Source organism: Vitis riparia, chromosome 1 (genome assembly GCF_004353265.1).
Source record: "Vitis riparia cultivar Riparia Gloire de Montpellier isolate 1030 chromosome 1, EGFV_Vit.rip_1.0, whole genome shotgun sequence".
Classification (NCBI taxonomy): Eukaryota; Viridiplantae; Streptophyta; class Magnoliopsida; order Vitales; family Vitaceae; genus Vitis; species Vitis riparia.
The window spans coordinates 21,860,859-21,876,669 of NC_048431.1; the positions used below are offsets into that span (position 1 = coordinate 21,860,859).

The 15,811-nt window shown below is 31.8% G+C and overlaps 2 protein-coding genes across 5 annotated transcripts in view; one reads left to right on the plus strand and one right to left on the minus strand.

The window, feature by feature from the left end:
• The window catches only part of LOC117914063 (DNA-directed RNA polymerase 1B, mitochondrial-like), a 15,295-nt gene extending 13,842 nt beyond the window's left edge, over positions 1-1,453 (plus strand). For 2 of the 3 annotated variants that reach the window (XR_004651268.1, XR_004651281.1), the window contains one exon: positions 915-1,453. The gene's annotated coding sequence lies outside the window, so the exon portion shown is untranslated. The other variant, XR_004651262.1, reaches the window with a different exon arrangement.
• A 5,744-nt stretch (positions 1,454-7,197) lies between these two features.
• Positions 7,198-10,678, minus strand: LOC117918149 (receptor-like protein 46). Of its 2 annotated transcripts, none has more exons than XR_004651830.1 (3): positions 8,347-10,678; positions 8,179-8,233; positions 7,198-7,455 (listed from the first exon to the last, which is right to left on the minus strand). XR_004651830.1 is itself a non-coding variant. In XM_034834668.1 (3 exons), the coding sequence occupies exon 1, from the start codon at positions 10,559-10,561 to the stop codon at positions 8,351-8,353; it is 2,211 nt and encodes a 736-aa protein (XP_034690559.1). In that variant the 5' UTR covers positions 10,562-10,678; the 3' UTR covers positions 7,198-7,455; positions 8,179-8,222; positions 8,347-8,350. The 2 variants fall into 2 exon arrangements, 1 of the variants encoding a protein (XP_034690559.1); XM_034834668.1 differs by having other exon boundaries at positions 8,179-8,222.
• Between the last annotated feature and the right edge of the window lie 5,133 nt (positions 10,679-15,811).

The following is a 15,811-nucleotide window of genomic DNA, read 5'->3' on the forward strand; positions in this document are numbered from 1 at the left end:
GAGTCAGAGCACCATTCCTGAAGTTTTTTAGGCATTTAAACAAGTTATCATTCTATCATATTTTTGCCATCCGTTACACTTAATTTGCCTACCCCATGCACCCATATTTTAACCATCTCAGCTCTGATTTGTGCCGAGAAATCCTGGAGTTTGCTTAGGGATGCCTTTTCAGGAAGTCAGGCTTACATTGGCTGAAGATACATTTAGCAAATTTATATGCTGGTGGAGTGGACAAGTTATCATATGAGGGTTGGGTGGCATTTACTCAGAATCATTTGGAAGATATCTTTTAGTCCACAAACAGACCTCTGGAAGGAAGACGCTGGTGGTTGTCTGTCGAGGATCCTTTTCAATGTTTGGCACCGAGTATTAATCTCTCAGAAGCATTAAGAAGCTCCCCTCCAAAGACTACTATTTCACACATGCCTGTCCACTAGGTGCTTCATTCTTAGCATGATCACATTCAAACTGAGAAATGTTTACTGAGCGAAATCAAATTAATCCCACCTCCTCTCTACTCCACCCAACCCCACAATAAAAAAGAAATCTCAAAACTAGCTTTTATTGGAATTGTGTTCTATGCATAAGCATATCATTTGTTGCCCTATTTATTTTGTATAAATTCCTCCAAGTATATAGCTCTTCTGCATTTACACATGGAAAATGACAGTCACATGATTGTACATATCCTTCAGAGTACCCCATTTGTTACCCCATTATTAGGAGCAGAAATAATGGATTGACCACTTCTTTCACAACCCTGTCTTATGTTTGCACTATCCTACTGTAGTAGGCTTGAGAGGATAACAAACATTTCCCGAACTTAACTTTTGTTTTCATATTAAATGCTTAGATTTAGGTCATTTGTCTATCCAAAACTTAATCTAAGATTGTATTGTTCTATCTTTTTCAAGGATGTCTCATGCAATGGCTTACAACACCATGCTGCCCTTTGAAGGGACAAGGTTGTGGAATTTTCTGCTTTTGGTTGATTGTTGTGGAGTTCTAACTATGTGATATGGAAACATGGGTTTTGATTAGTTAGGCATAGTTTTTTACTCTTTTTATGCTTTGAGACTAAATGTGTCTCAACTTTGATCTTCTCTCTTTTTTGTAGAAAAAAAGAATTTTGTTAAGGAAAGATGGTAAAAGGATAAGGAGTTGGAAATTGAAACCCAAGAAAGAAACCAAACTTTGTTTGAGATTAGTGCAGTTTATTTAATTTGATTTTTCAAGTAATTTCAAAGTTTGGTTGTTTCAAGAAAGGGGACTATCATCAATATTTGGCGAGTTCAAAGCAGCAGATCAGTCTCTGAAGACTAAATTTTAGTTAGACCTTAGTATTGGAGGAGATAAATTTTTATTTATTTATTTATTTATTTATTGAAGTTTCCTTGTTCTTTGACAGCAGAACTTTGTATTTGGGATTATTATTTGATTATGCAGGTTATATATATATTCGGATTATACAATATTGGAAATTATAATTTTGTTGCTTCAACTAAAGTTTAATATAGGTAATAGAAAATATATACTGGAAAAAGTGGTATGACCTCTTCAATTTTGAAATGAGAATTTTAATTAAAATATTTGGAAAAAAAAAAAAATCAAGACTTCAGTTGTGGGCAAACATAAGCTGTGTCCACATAATAACCTATGGGAGCGGACAAGGAAAAGTGGCATCCATATTTGTTAAGGAAAAGTTGAGACTAAATGTGTCTCAACTTTTAGTTGAGGAAACAACATGACCGCAGGGATAGCTTCACAACTTCTTGTGTTTTTTACTGGTGGGTGCAACTATAGGATTTATCTGCATTCCAATGGCCTTCGCAGCTATGAACTTAACTTCTTGTAGCGTGTAACACTCTTGCCTCGTGTATGATTGCATGAACTTGCAACGCATGTACTCCACAACTCTTTGTTAATGGTTATAAAAAAATATTCTTTTATTTTTGAGAATTGAAAATAAGAAAATCTTGTTTGACAATAAGAAAATAGTAAACAATTTTTTATTTTTAAAAATAGAAAAGTTTTTGTTCTTAAAAAAAAAAAAGATTTTTATAAGAACATATTTTAGTTGTTTTTAATTGTTTTCTAGGATTATTTTTTTTTTAAAATAATAAGATAAATATGAAGAATAATTAAAAATAAAATGCTACCTACAAAACTTTTTTTTTAAAAAAAAATTTGAAAGCAAAAAATAGGTTAAAAATATTTCAAAATTCTCAAACAAGCTTTTATCATATAAATCTCAAAGAATTGTTTTTTAAAACTGTTTTCAGAAACTATTTTTTTTAGAATAGTTTTCAAAATCATTTCTAAACTAACTTAAAGTATGTTTGACAATAATTTTAAAAAGCGTTTTTAAGTTTTTTTAATACTTGAAAGATGAAAATTTTTAAGTATTAATTAAAGAAATTAGAAGCCTTCCTAAAATCACTACTAAATAAACTCTAATTCTCTCTATTGGAGGCTTGTAGTGTAATGCCCCAAACCCAATTTAGGGGTAAAAATCGTAATTTAGAAATTATTAATTAATTAGAGTAATTTAATAAGGGTAAAAAGGTCTTTTCGTATTTAAAATCCCTATATATATATATTAGGTTTTTTCTATCTTCTCTATTCAGAAAACCCTTTTACACAGAGATCAGAAAGATCAGAGAGCATATGGTTGAAGGTTTGAAGGTTTAGGGTTTGAAAATCAAATTTTCAGGTAAGATTTTTAATCTTTAAATTAATATTTTATATTTGTTAATTAGTTTTAAACACTTTAGATATTATTTGGAATATCTCAATTTTGATTAGAGTTCGTTTAATTAATTTCTAGAACAAAAAGATTAAAAACTTATGAACATAGTTTGATTTATTAATGGAGATCAATAAATTTTGATTACTCAAATGAATAGATTTAGAAAAAAAAAATTAAATTATATAGTTTTGGATATGAAAATTACATAAAATTGTGATTATGGAGGTTAAAAGTTTTGACTTTAGAGAAAAAAAAATGATGAAAGAAGCGTAGGAAGGATTTGACATGTTGAAAAAAAAAAAGAAAAAAGAATTGCATGGAGTATTTGTTAAGTTTCGGTAGGAGATTTAAATTATAGTAATAATAGTTTAATGCAAATAAATATTCTTAAAAGATTTATTTTAGATAAGTTAGAAAAAAGGAAATAAATTATTGTTTAGGAAGTTGAAAATAATATTGGATGGTAATAATATTAATATGAGAAATTAATTAGGATCCCATTACTAAATAAATATTTTTAAGATTTTCAAATTTATATGTTTGGATGAATAATCAATAATCAATATTGTGTATGATATTATATTTGGTGAAGAGGAAATTCTTCAGAGTTAAATACTTCAAGATTTTGAGTGCTTTTTCAAGATAAGAGAAATTAATGCAGATTTTTACAGAAGAAAATAATTTCCTTTTTATATTGTATTTTGAAAAGTGTAAAAGTATTATTTTTATCTTTTTGCATGGATCAAATATGTGTTTTGTATGGAAAGTATATTTGAGAATCTTCTTTGTTTATTTATGAAAAGTGAAAATTTTTGGAGATATGATATTTTGTTTTGCAAGTTTGAATTAATGAAATAAAGTGTTTGACTCTGGTTCTTATGGCCCTAGTCAACGGGTTATAATTGTTGACATTTCTATGGCCCTAATCAACGAGTTATAATAATTGATATTATATGGCCCTAGTCAACGGGTTATAATAGTTGACCTTATGGCCCCTAGTCAACGGGTTATAATTGTTGACTTTTGGTTTTGTTCACCTTAAATGGAACAAATTTGAAACTAGTCACTCATTTATGAAGTCCCATTTAATTGGGCATCATTTGTTATTTGATAACCAGAGTAAGATATTTTGAATGTATTTGATTTGGTTTTGATGAGAAATTGTTTTGAAATAGATATGATAAAGTTTGTTGAAAAGTTTGAATATATTAGTATTTCGAACTCAAAAGTTTTTTATGAAAATAAGTATATCAGTTTGGGCGAGGAGTGATGGCTAGGCAAGAGAAATTTTTTCTTTGTTAGGATTTTGGTTCAAACTTTATTTTGGATATTGTTTAGATGTTAAAATTTATTTTTTTTCATTTAAATTATTTGAATTTGGAGTTATTTGGACAATAACACTCTAGTTGATGTGTTAGTTTTTTTTTTAAAAAAGTTGATGCTCGGAGACTTTAGAATTTTGTCCTACTACTTTGAATAGGAATTTGGTAATTGGTACATTTTTTTCCAGTTACAATACAAATGTTCATGTCGTTTCCACTTTGAGCCTTTGGGCTTGAGGTGTGAAATGACCGTCATGCCCTCGGAGTGGGTTTTGGGGCGTGACATGTAGGGGCTTTTATAATTTGCCTGCCAATCATGTTAGACATGTGGTAACCATGTTATGAGATTTTGGGTTAGCATCAGCTAGTTTGCACTTGTATGTAGTTAATTTTTGTTTTTAAAAATAAAAAATGAAACTAACTTCAATATAAAATATAATTTTTTTATTGAAACTTACGTTACTTCAAATTTCAAAATTTATAGTGATTTTTAAAGATATAAGGTGATTGATATAAAAATTTCTACTGAAAAATATTACTATTTTTTGTTGTAAAAAAAATGTATAAAAAAAAGTCAATATATAAATAATAAAAGTTGAAAGAACATTTTCAATGCATAGATTATCTTAAGGGTTCAAATGTGGGCTAAGTCTAAAACTTAATATTAAATCTTCTCTCATTCAAATAATAGTATTTATAAATAATAGAATATCCTAAATAAATATAGTTATGGACAAATATTTCAAACAGATTTCTCAAATATTAGTATCAAAAGAAAATTTCATTAACCATGACGAGCTCCCTGTTTCAATCTAAAACATATAAATAAACATAATTAACTTTAATTTAAACAAGATTTAGATTTATATTATGGATAATATAGTAAACCTAAAAGATGATCATAAGTTTCTTAGTTCATGACTTCAATTAATAGAAAAAAATATTTACAAGCTTAATTTTGTTGGAATTTTGTTCATTCATTCTAGTTTGAGACTTTATATATTTTCCTGTAACTTACCCTCCTGTAACTTACCCTTCATTAAAGATACAAGATTATTTAGAGTTAACTAGAGATTGGATAGCACAAGTATAGAGAGTTATGAAAAGAATAATAACTTTTAATTGAAAAAGATTTAGGAGATCGAGTGCTCAAGCACTTGAATCTAGCTTTCATGGCTTGGAGCACTCAAGTATTGCTTGAGAGTACCCAATAACAAGCACTCAAGTGCACTTACCTCGTGGTTGAGTACTCAAAAGTGGGGTTTCCAAAAAATAAGTTTGCATACACTCCTTGAGAAAAACAATGATCGCATACATTATATGATCCATGGTTTAAGTAAAACATTTCTTATATTTATAATAAGTTTATTTTAAAGTGTTGCTATTATATTATACCAATGTTGTTAGGCCATATTTTGTTAAACCAAATGAAGAGAAAACACATTATTTGGTAAATATTTTACAACTAGAGGCAAAGTTTGAAATATCAGTAAATACAAATATATCGATACTTAAATTTTACAGATATATCGAAAATATCGAATAAATATCGGTGGACATTTTGATAAAAATATAGATCTTGTTTTAAAATTCATGAAAATGCTTTAAAAAACTTTCAAAAAAATGATAAAATAAAGAATAACACACATATTAAAGTTATTTTGTATGCTTAAATTCTTTTAATATATTTGTATTCATTTATTTTAAAATTTTAAAAATACTTTTATTGAAAGATGTTTTATTACATTTTAAATAAAAATTAAATTGATTTATATAAAATATTCAAAACCATTACCCAATAAAGATGCCTTTTGTGGGAGAAGTATTCATTGCCATCCATGCAAATCAAACCCACCTTTGATCTTTATTCACAATTTCATATATTATATACAAGGAGGAAAATATCGCGATATGTCGACAATATATCATGTATCGGAGGGTATTGATACGATATTTCATGGAGAAATGTCCACCAAAATTTCGCGAGAAATCCCAAAAAATTGACAATAAATCGTCGATTTTTCCCTAATATATCACATGATCAACGCGGGTCAACGACGGTCAAACGTGGTACATGCCTGAAAAATCACATAAACTTATCTATGTTTATAGCGCTATATATATATATATATATATATGGGTTTATACATGTCGGGTATGTGAATGAAAAGTTGGAAAATAGTCTCTATTGTTCTTTATTGAAGAATGATAGCTAGGGTTTCTATTTGTCTCTCATTCTTTGTATTGTTTTATTTCTCTTTCTTGGGGACTTACCTTTGTTTGTGAATCGGAACCTATGCTCAATTAGCTTAAGAATTACCCAGTAGTTTGTTTGAATCAGGGGGAGTTTGGGTGGGGGAGTCTAAGGTTTGTGATTTGGGGGGTTTTGGTGTTGTGGGAGCTGATTGGTGTCTGGGTTGGGAGGAATCTAGGGTTTGTGATATGGGGTTTTTGTGTGGTTGAGGTGGGGAGGGAAAGATTGAATCTTGGGGATTGTTTTTGTTAGTGGGGTTTAGAAGATGGTGGAGAATCGTGGATCGGGTGTCGTTTGATCGCCGCTTTTCCGGTGGCTAGCAACCGTTCGATTAGAGGGGTGGGGGCTTTTGCATGAAAACTCGGAGCCCCAAGCGGGCGGAGGCATCCTTAGCATCCCCTTCTTCTGGACCCACCACCCAGTCGAGCAAGCGATCTTGTATCTCCTCTTCTTCTTCTTCAACAATCCCAATTTCATCAAACCCCAACGCCCATGCTATAGTGAAAAATTAATTTTGAGGGGAGCGGAGCTACACTTTGACCGAAGCCAGCGCGTTGACCGACAGAAATATCGGGAGATTTCCCGAAAAATCTGCAAAAACCGATATTTTGGCTATAATTTCAGAAAAAGAGCGAAATTCCTTCCAATCGATTATCCGTCCTCAATATCGAATCGAGCTTCACCGATAACTGAAATATAGGGGAAATTTCACCGATAAAAAAGACATTTCAATACTGACTAGAGGTGATGAACACTGATGTTAGTAATTAGGTTTGCCATCTTTTTCAATAATGTACAGTTAGCTCAATCACTTGAAGCTTATACCAAAAATATATTTGAATCAATAATGGACAAAAATTTCTGACTGGTACTTAGTGATAATCAACTACCAAATTATCATAAACATAGAAGTTGAAAGGATAATTTTAAGGCATAGATGACTCTAAAATATCAAAAGTAGGTTGAGTATCCAACTTAATATTACAACTTTTCTTACTTAAATGACAGTTTACAAATAACAAACCTACCTAAAGAAAAATAATTGCTTGCCAACATTTCAAAGATAAGTTCTCAGAAACTCGTACCAAAGAAATCTTCATTAGCACTAAGAATTCATCATTGTATTCAATCTGAAACAAGTAAATATACATAATTAGTTTCAATTTAAACAACATTTAGATTTTCATCATGGAATATAAATAGCATGTTCATTGTTATTATTATTATTATTATATAATTAATTAATTAACAAACTTGGTTATAGAGACTATTTAAATTCTTGTAGTTTTCATACTTATGGTATTAACCATACTCAAATGAGTATATTTGTCAATAAATTTAGTGTTTCAACTAACAACCTATAACAATCTATAACCATAGTTGCTTGCTTGCATATTTTTTTGGAATACAACCTTGGAAAAAATTTCATGTATCTTAATCTTCCCTATGAAAATCGCATTCTACAACTTCAAAGAGTTGAACCCAATTATAAACTTCCTCAATCCTCTTTCTAATGACTCAAACTAAGAAATTGATTACCCTATGCATTGTATTTAGGAACTTAATTGTAGTAAGGAAAGAGAAACAACTTATATTCATATGCATGGTTGAAGGGTCTAAAAATATGTCTCTTACTATAACATGATCTGAACATTTAAAGCAATATACTTTTAGTAAAATCTAAGTCCAACAAGACTACAATTCAATTTCTTTTGTAAATATAAATCATTATTTCCAATTCAAAAATTTAAGAAATCATATAATAAAATACAAGTATAAAAAGATTAATAGCTAACAAATATGTACCTAAACAGAGATGGCCTTACATTACATTGTAATGAAATTCATCTTACCTTCTTTTTGTATGATGTTTGTTATTTTGAAACCTCATCACCCTCTGCAAAAGAGTTGAATTCATTGTGATGATAATCATGACACACCAAAAAATACAATGAAATTAAAAACAAACAAGGAAGAAAAAAAAAAAGAAAAAGAATGGGAAGTGATGTAAGATATTTCACCTTTTTAGTCATGAACTCCATTTGCTTTCATCTTCCTTTTCAGACGAGCCACATTCACTGTAGTGAAGACATATAACCTATCTGTGGTTTCATCAATGAACTGGAAATATGCCTGCCTCCAAGACTTCTTTAGAACCAAACTGCCACATACAACCCAAAATCCCACCGGAAAGCCCAATCCCATGCTTATGAAGAACCATGACATGTCCCATTCATCTTCATCTTCATCTTCCTCCTCAACTTTGTGATCTTGATCATTTAGAGTGGAGCAGTTGGTTGACAATGGAGGCCCAAAAAGTCCTAGGTTCGCCTCATAAATGGATGGATCGTTGAATGTCGAGAACTGGTTGGTTGTTGGAATTGGTCCTGACAGGCGGTTATGCGATAGGTTCAAATGGTTCAATGAGGTTATAGAAGACATGGTCGGAGGAATTGGGCCTGACAGGCAGTTGCATGAGAGGTCAAGAGTTTCTAGCCCTTGCATGGCTCCAATATTCTCAGGTATCTTTCCAGTCAATTGGTTTCGGGACAAATTCAAGGTACCCAAGGTTGAGAGATTTGTAATCCCATGTGGAATCTCTCCCGATAAGTTATTCCTAGAAAGGTCTATCAACTTCACAATTGAAAGTATCCTCTCAAATTCCATTTCTTTTCCCTTCACAACTAGCTCCATTCCCTCCCTGTAGTAATAATAATCAGTATATTGGTAATCTGGAGAAGGACCTAATAAGGTCACACGATTCATAGCACTCAAATGGCCTAAGCATGGAGGGATGGATCCTGATAGATTATTAAGTGCAAGGTCCAAAATGCGGAGATCAGAAAGCCCACATAGTTGTTCAGGAATATTTCCGGTCAGCATGTTGCCTCGTAGGCGTAGCTGCTTCAGTGATGACATTCTTTCTCCGATCCATTTGGGTATCTCACCTGAAAACCTGTTATTTCCAAGATCAAGGGAGTACAGACTGCAGTTTTGTAAGCTTGGAGAGAGTTCCCCAGAAAGATTGTTGTTGCCCAGTTTCAAAAAGTAAATTACATGGATTGAACATATGGAACTTGGAATCTCGCCATACAGTCTGTTCTTGGATAGATCAATGATGCCAAGCATTTCCATATCATTCCAATGATTGGGAATCTTTCCAGATAAATGGTTATTTGAGAGATCAATAATCCTCAAATTCTTCAGGTTAGTTAATGATGATGGGATGGTCCCATTCAACAAGTTCCCCGAAACAACCAGGACTCTCAAACTTGACAATTCCCCAATATTGGAGGGAACTGGACCTGAAAAAAAATTGTTCCCCAAAACAAGATATGTCAAATTATACCAAAGTGGGAGTGGACCCTCTAAGCGGTTGAAACTTAAATCTGCCATACTCCATCCATGCGATGTGCTGAAGGATAAGGGGCTGGGAGGTTTTCCCCTCAATTGGTTCCTGGAAAGATCTAACCACCCAAGCTGTGGAGACAACTTCCAAAGCCATTCTGGTATAGTGTCTGAAATCCCAACATTACGGAGGATTATTCGGTAAAGTTCCTTCTGAGTTCCGAGCCAGGAAGGGAATGTTTGAGACAGTATGCAGTTGCCGATTCTGATAACCTTGAGACTGAAAGGAGGAATCCAGTCACTTGTAATATCGAAAACCAGAGAGTTGTTTGTAGCCGGTGATAAGTATGAGGAGAAATATTCCAGTTTTATAAGACCCATGAAGTGAATTTCGGATACCCTCCCCTTCCAAGGATTCCAATCAAGTGTTAAGCTAAGGAGCTCTTTCAGTTGTCCTATACTTTCTGGGATGGTCCCATTCATTCCGTTGTGAGAGAGGTTCAATTCCTCCAACAACAACAGCCTTCCAATGGATGCTGGAATTGAACCCGAGATTGAGTTGTCACTAAGATCAAGATATCTTAAGTGGTCAAGGTTTCCTATTGAATCAGGGATCAGGCCGCTCAATTCATTTTTAGACAAATCCAGGTAATTCAAATATTTCAAGTCAAGCAAGGAATCACTTATCTGGCCAATTAAACGAGACAAGGGAAATGCTGCTTCATCGGATTGATAAGGGTTTTTGAGGTCTAGCTTTATAACATGTCCTGTCTCATTATTGCAATCCACGCCTTGCCATTTGCAACAATCTCCACCAACCCAAGAAGAAAGCCGACCTGAAGGATCTTCCAGACCACCTTTTAATTTAAGAAGGGCTTTCCGCTCCATCTCAATGCAAACCACGTCCCTATCACCATCAGTGGAATTGATCACAAGGGCTTCAAGTAAGAAAAATTCGAGAAATAAAGGAAGCAAAAGAAGGACAAGAAATAGGATGAAGGTTTTCCTGGTCGCCATTGTTAATGCTAGATCACAGCAAAGACAGTATTTCTTTATAGGTAGATACCATTAGAGTCTTTTGTTGGATTTATTTAATAGTAAGTCTTCATATAAACCAGCTCAAAAAATTAAGGAGCAAAGACCTTTCGGCCATATATGGGCCAACGTCGTCTACCGCATTCAACCAACATTGCAAGAAAAATAATAATGAAAACACTAGGAAAATGTGATTGCTTGTTTGACTCAAAAGCAGATAGTAAAGTATCTTGTGTTTCATCAAGTTAACAGACAAGACTTTAGATTTATCAAAGTTTTTGAATGGATAGACATGCTGCAAGTTAAAATCATAGCTGGCCCGATTATTAATTACCAAAGCCTTCCAAGTTAAGTTCTCGTCAAAATAAAATAAAATTGTGTAAGAGACTTTTTACTGTAACATATGTCAACTACCAAATCTTTAAAGTTTTGAGTCATTGTCCAAGGGAGAAAAAAATCTAAGGAAAAAGTCTTCATCTTTTGTCTTGTCCACATGTATATCATTATTTTATTTTAATTTGAGAGATACTTGAGGCAAGTGTATTAAGATACTTTCAAACTCAAATCTTTCCATGTGTGTGCTTTTACACTTGGGTTCGGTGGTCCAATTAATGGTCCAAACAATACTAATAGACCAACTTCTTCTTTTGTTATATCATTGATTTACAATATTAACAAGAAGATGGATATTTAAAATAAATATACATTCATGAATAAGATAATAAATATGAAAATAATATAGGTAAAAAATACACTAAGATAATAAATCGATCAATATAATAAATAGCCATTGGAAGTAGCTAAAATCAACCAATAAAATTTTATTTTTTCATATGTAACATATTTTTTAATAATTAAATAATATAATATAATTATTTAATAAAATTAGAAATATTAAAATCTATATAAATATATTATGATTTTGTAATTTTATTTATACAGATATCACAAGTTGATTATAATTGAACCATCGTATTGATTAGACAAACTAGTGAACCACAATTAGGTAACATTTCATATTTATTCAATTGTTTATTTTTAAAATATTAATATAAATCATTAATATATATTTAATAATAATTTGACTTTTGTAACCTAATCGAAATATTTAACAGTAATTCGACTTTTGTGGAGTAATCAAATTTATTTTGTTAAAAGAAAATTGATTAAATCTGGAATTTATTTACTTAATGGTCCAAAGTTAATTAACCCTTTGAATTTTTATTTTTTCTTGTTAAGACAAGTGAATTGTTTAGTTCCTAGAAAATCAAAAGAAAATGTAAAAAAAGAAAAAGAAAAAGGAAAAAGTAAAAAAAAAAAAAAAAAAACTTCAATATAAAAATTAAATAATTTAAAAATACTTCATTTTTTACTACCTAAATTTTAGCTATATCTTATTTTATTTCATTTTTTCCATGATAAAATTATGGACTAAAGGCCCATAATTCATCTCAATGGCTCAACTAAAACATTTATGAGCAAGGTGAAGCTATGGGCCTCTCCACAAGACATTAAATCATGTCCATCCCATCATGGCCCAAAACAATACCATGTACAACCAATATAGTTTACCATATATATTCCATAAACAGGTGAATTTAGTTGATTATGCTAGTCCAGTAGAACATATAATTCTAGCATATGGTTACATTTTATTCTCTCTTTAAAGTTAACTGACCAATCATGAAATAGTAAAAAGTTTTCTTTGAAAATTTATATATTTTCAAACTCTTGATTCCTCTTTATTAATGTAAAAAAAAATTATTAAAATTTGCGGAGGTTAATCTTTTTTAGTTCCTTTATTTTAATTTTTTTTACTTTATTTTCCTTCAATGTTATCTTTCCTAGTAATATAAATGTGGATTTGGGAAGTACATATGCCTATATATGACCCAAAAATTATTGGTTATAGAATAATAGAAATTCCGTAAGAACATAATTCACATATATTTTATCTTAGAGTTAAAATAGTCTTAGCAATTGTTATATACCTATTGGTGTAGAAGATTTTGAGCTTATCTAAAAAGCTCTCGCCTATTGATGCCTTCATGAACTACTTCGCAAACCAATTTGCCAAACTTGAGACACAAGATGGTTGGGTGGTCATCCAACACATCTCCTATGGTCAAGTCGATGAATAACAAAAAAAGGAAATGCTAAGAGTAGATGCAAAAATGAATATGGGAATATGGGCAAGAGAATATGATAGATCAAACTTATTCTCTCTATTAGAGTCAGTTGGACTTTTATAATTCATTACCCAATTATGTTAGGCTAACCGTAATGAGGTAAGTGGTCACCATGTTAAAAGATTGGAAAATATTAAGGTATTGAATTGGTAACTATTGACTTCCGATCTTGATTGTTGACTTTGGTGAAATTAATTTAGATTATTAGACAAAGATACAAAGGAATAAGATCAATTATAAAGGTATGAATAAAAAAGATATGAGATTACCAAGTGGTCGCCATGACACGGATTGGTAACCTCTTTTCAATGTCTGCTCAGTATTATGGTAAGATCCTAAGAGATTTTGGGCTCTCAAAGTCATAAAACCCTTCTGTTTATCTAGTGATTGTTCCTTTCACTAAGGCGTCGAAAAGAATTGTTTCTCCAACTACATTACTACCATCACTGACATCCTCATCACTGACAAGGCCTAGATCAACAACCAGCTCTGATTCTCTCTTTTGTTCTCTGAAATACTCTTGTGTATTTCAAATTCGGAGCCAAAAATTGGTCAAAGAGAAACAATGACCCGAAATTCAACCCAGTTGGCCAACCATTGATGAAAGGTCTCTAAAGATTGTTGTCTTCTTTGCTTCACAGTGATGAAATGGATAGTTGGAGACCGAATCACCAGTTATCTGGTTCGACTTTTAGATCTCAAGTTCCGGTTCTCATGCTAGCCATGTTCGCCACCATGGCATCGATTTATGTTGTCAACCGGTGAGTTCTCGCACTATTTTGTATTGTGCATTGATTTTAGTTTCTTAGCTGTAATAGTGCTTATGGTGTCACGACCCAAATTCCGGGCGACCCAAAATTTGGCCGGTGACCCCAGGTCAAAGGTTTGACCCTAAGGGTTCCTCCTATTCCATGCTGGCAGTCAACCAAAACACTCTGAATTTTTATTTTTATTTTACACATACATCCCACTAGAATTCTCATAAACTACAATATCCCAAAACTACTCAAAACAACAAGGTTTAATAAATATTCATTATAGTCCAAAAATAAAAGTTCACAATTAAACAACTTAATCAAAATAAGGCTTCATAACAAATCCATAAGTCATAATTACTAAAACAATCCCAAAATCCAAAAAAACACAATAAAAGAAAATGTCACGCTCCACTAGGCTGCTCTAGGAGCATCCTGAAATCCTCTCTGCCCCACCTGTGGATCCTTAGAAGTGATATCTGCATCTAAAAATATGTCAAAAAAGGAGTAAGCATTTCCACATTGCTCAATAGGATGCCTAACACCCAAGGGGTTAAGGAAATTACTAAGTTCCAAAGAATACGAAAATAATACTTCAACACAACATGAGCAATTCAACAGTATCAATCAAACCACATAGTTTAATATCTAATATTATACACAATTTCACAACATTCAACAATTAAATGAATGCACATGAACGTGTGACACACAATCATACAATGCACTATTATTTTCGGGTTTTCACTGAAGGATACGCGTCCGCACCCAAATACACTCCCCATTCAGAGTCTTCCCGGGGTAACTTTTGGGTCTTTCACCCTAGGGATCTCTCTCCTTTCTTAATTCGCCTCACACGGGTTTTCACTTTTCATCACTATTTCATTTTTTTCCATTTCATACACTTTTCACAATTTTCATAATTTTTTTCACATAATCATGATGCAAATGAATGCCACAATTCCAAAGTTCCTCAATAATTTCAACAATTTCAACATTCCCCAATAATCCAATAAAATAATTTTCCACATTAAAATTTTTGAAAATATCCCAAATAAATATTAAAAAATTTGCATATCAATAAACTTGAAATTATACCACACTTACGGAATTTTTCAACCATTCTAATAATTTCTAATATTCGAAATTAACTAACTTTCCACCATAAAAATTCTGAAAATATTCTAACCAATGCCCAAAAATTCACAAATCACTATTTTTGAAATTAAACCCTAATTTTGGAAATTTTTAACCATTCTAATAATTTGTAATATTATAAATTAACTAACTTTCCACCATAAAAATTCCGAAAATATTCTAACCAATGCCCAAAAATTCACAAATCACTATATTTGAAATTAAACCCTAATTTCGGAATTTTTCAACCCTTCTAATAATTTTTAATATTCGAAATTAACTAACTTTCCACCATAAAAATTCTGAAAATATTCTAATCAATGTCCAAAAATTCACAAATCACCATATTTGAAATTAAACCCTAATTTCAGAATTTTTCAACCCTTCTAATAATTTTTAACAATTCAAAACAATTAATTATCAACCAAAAGCAATTTTCCACAATTACAAAAATTCCAAATAATCCAGAAAAATTCATACAATACCCATATTTCCTACTTAACTCATAATGACAAGATTTACAATTTTTTTCAAAGGAAAACACATTAAATTTAAGTTTTAGGGTTAGGTTCCCCTATTACAGATCTAAGAATTCAACCGTTAAAAACACGATTGGCCACCGTAGGATTGTTCCTCTCGTCGAGTAAAGCACCTCCTCAAAATCTGAGCCGAAACGAAGGTTGTTTGGCCACCCAAACGGCCGGTCAAAGTTCCGGCAAGATGCAATTTCTCCACAGTGCCGCCTCTTCCTTTTCTCACCCGTTCTGCCACTGTTTTCCTTTCTTTTTCCAAAGCCCATTTCATTTCCTTGTTTTAATCCACTTACCACCAGTCCACTCAAGCCCAACCCAAAGTTTAAAAACCCAATAACTAATTCCCAATTTTATTTTAAAACCCCATTTCATCCAAGCCCAAATTAATTCCTTTTCATTTTTGTTTTTTTGTTTTTGCTTTTTAAGCCCACTTACAGCCATTGCCCACGGCACAAATCCAAAGGCTCCAATTAATCATTTTGTTTATTT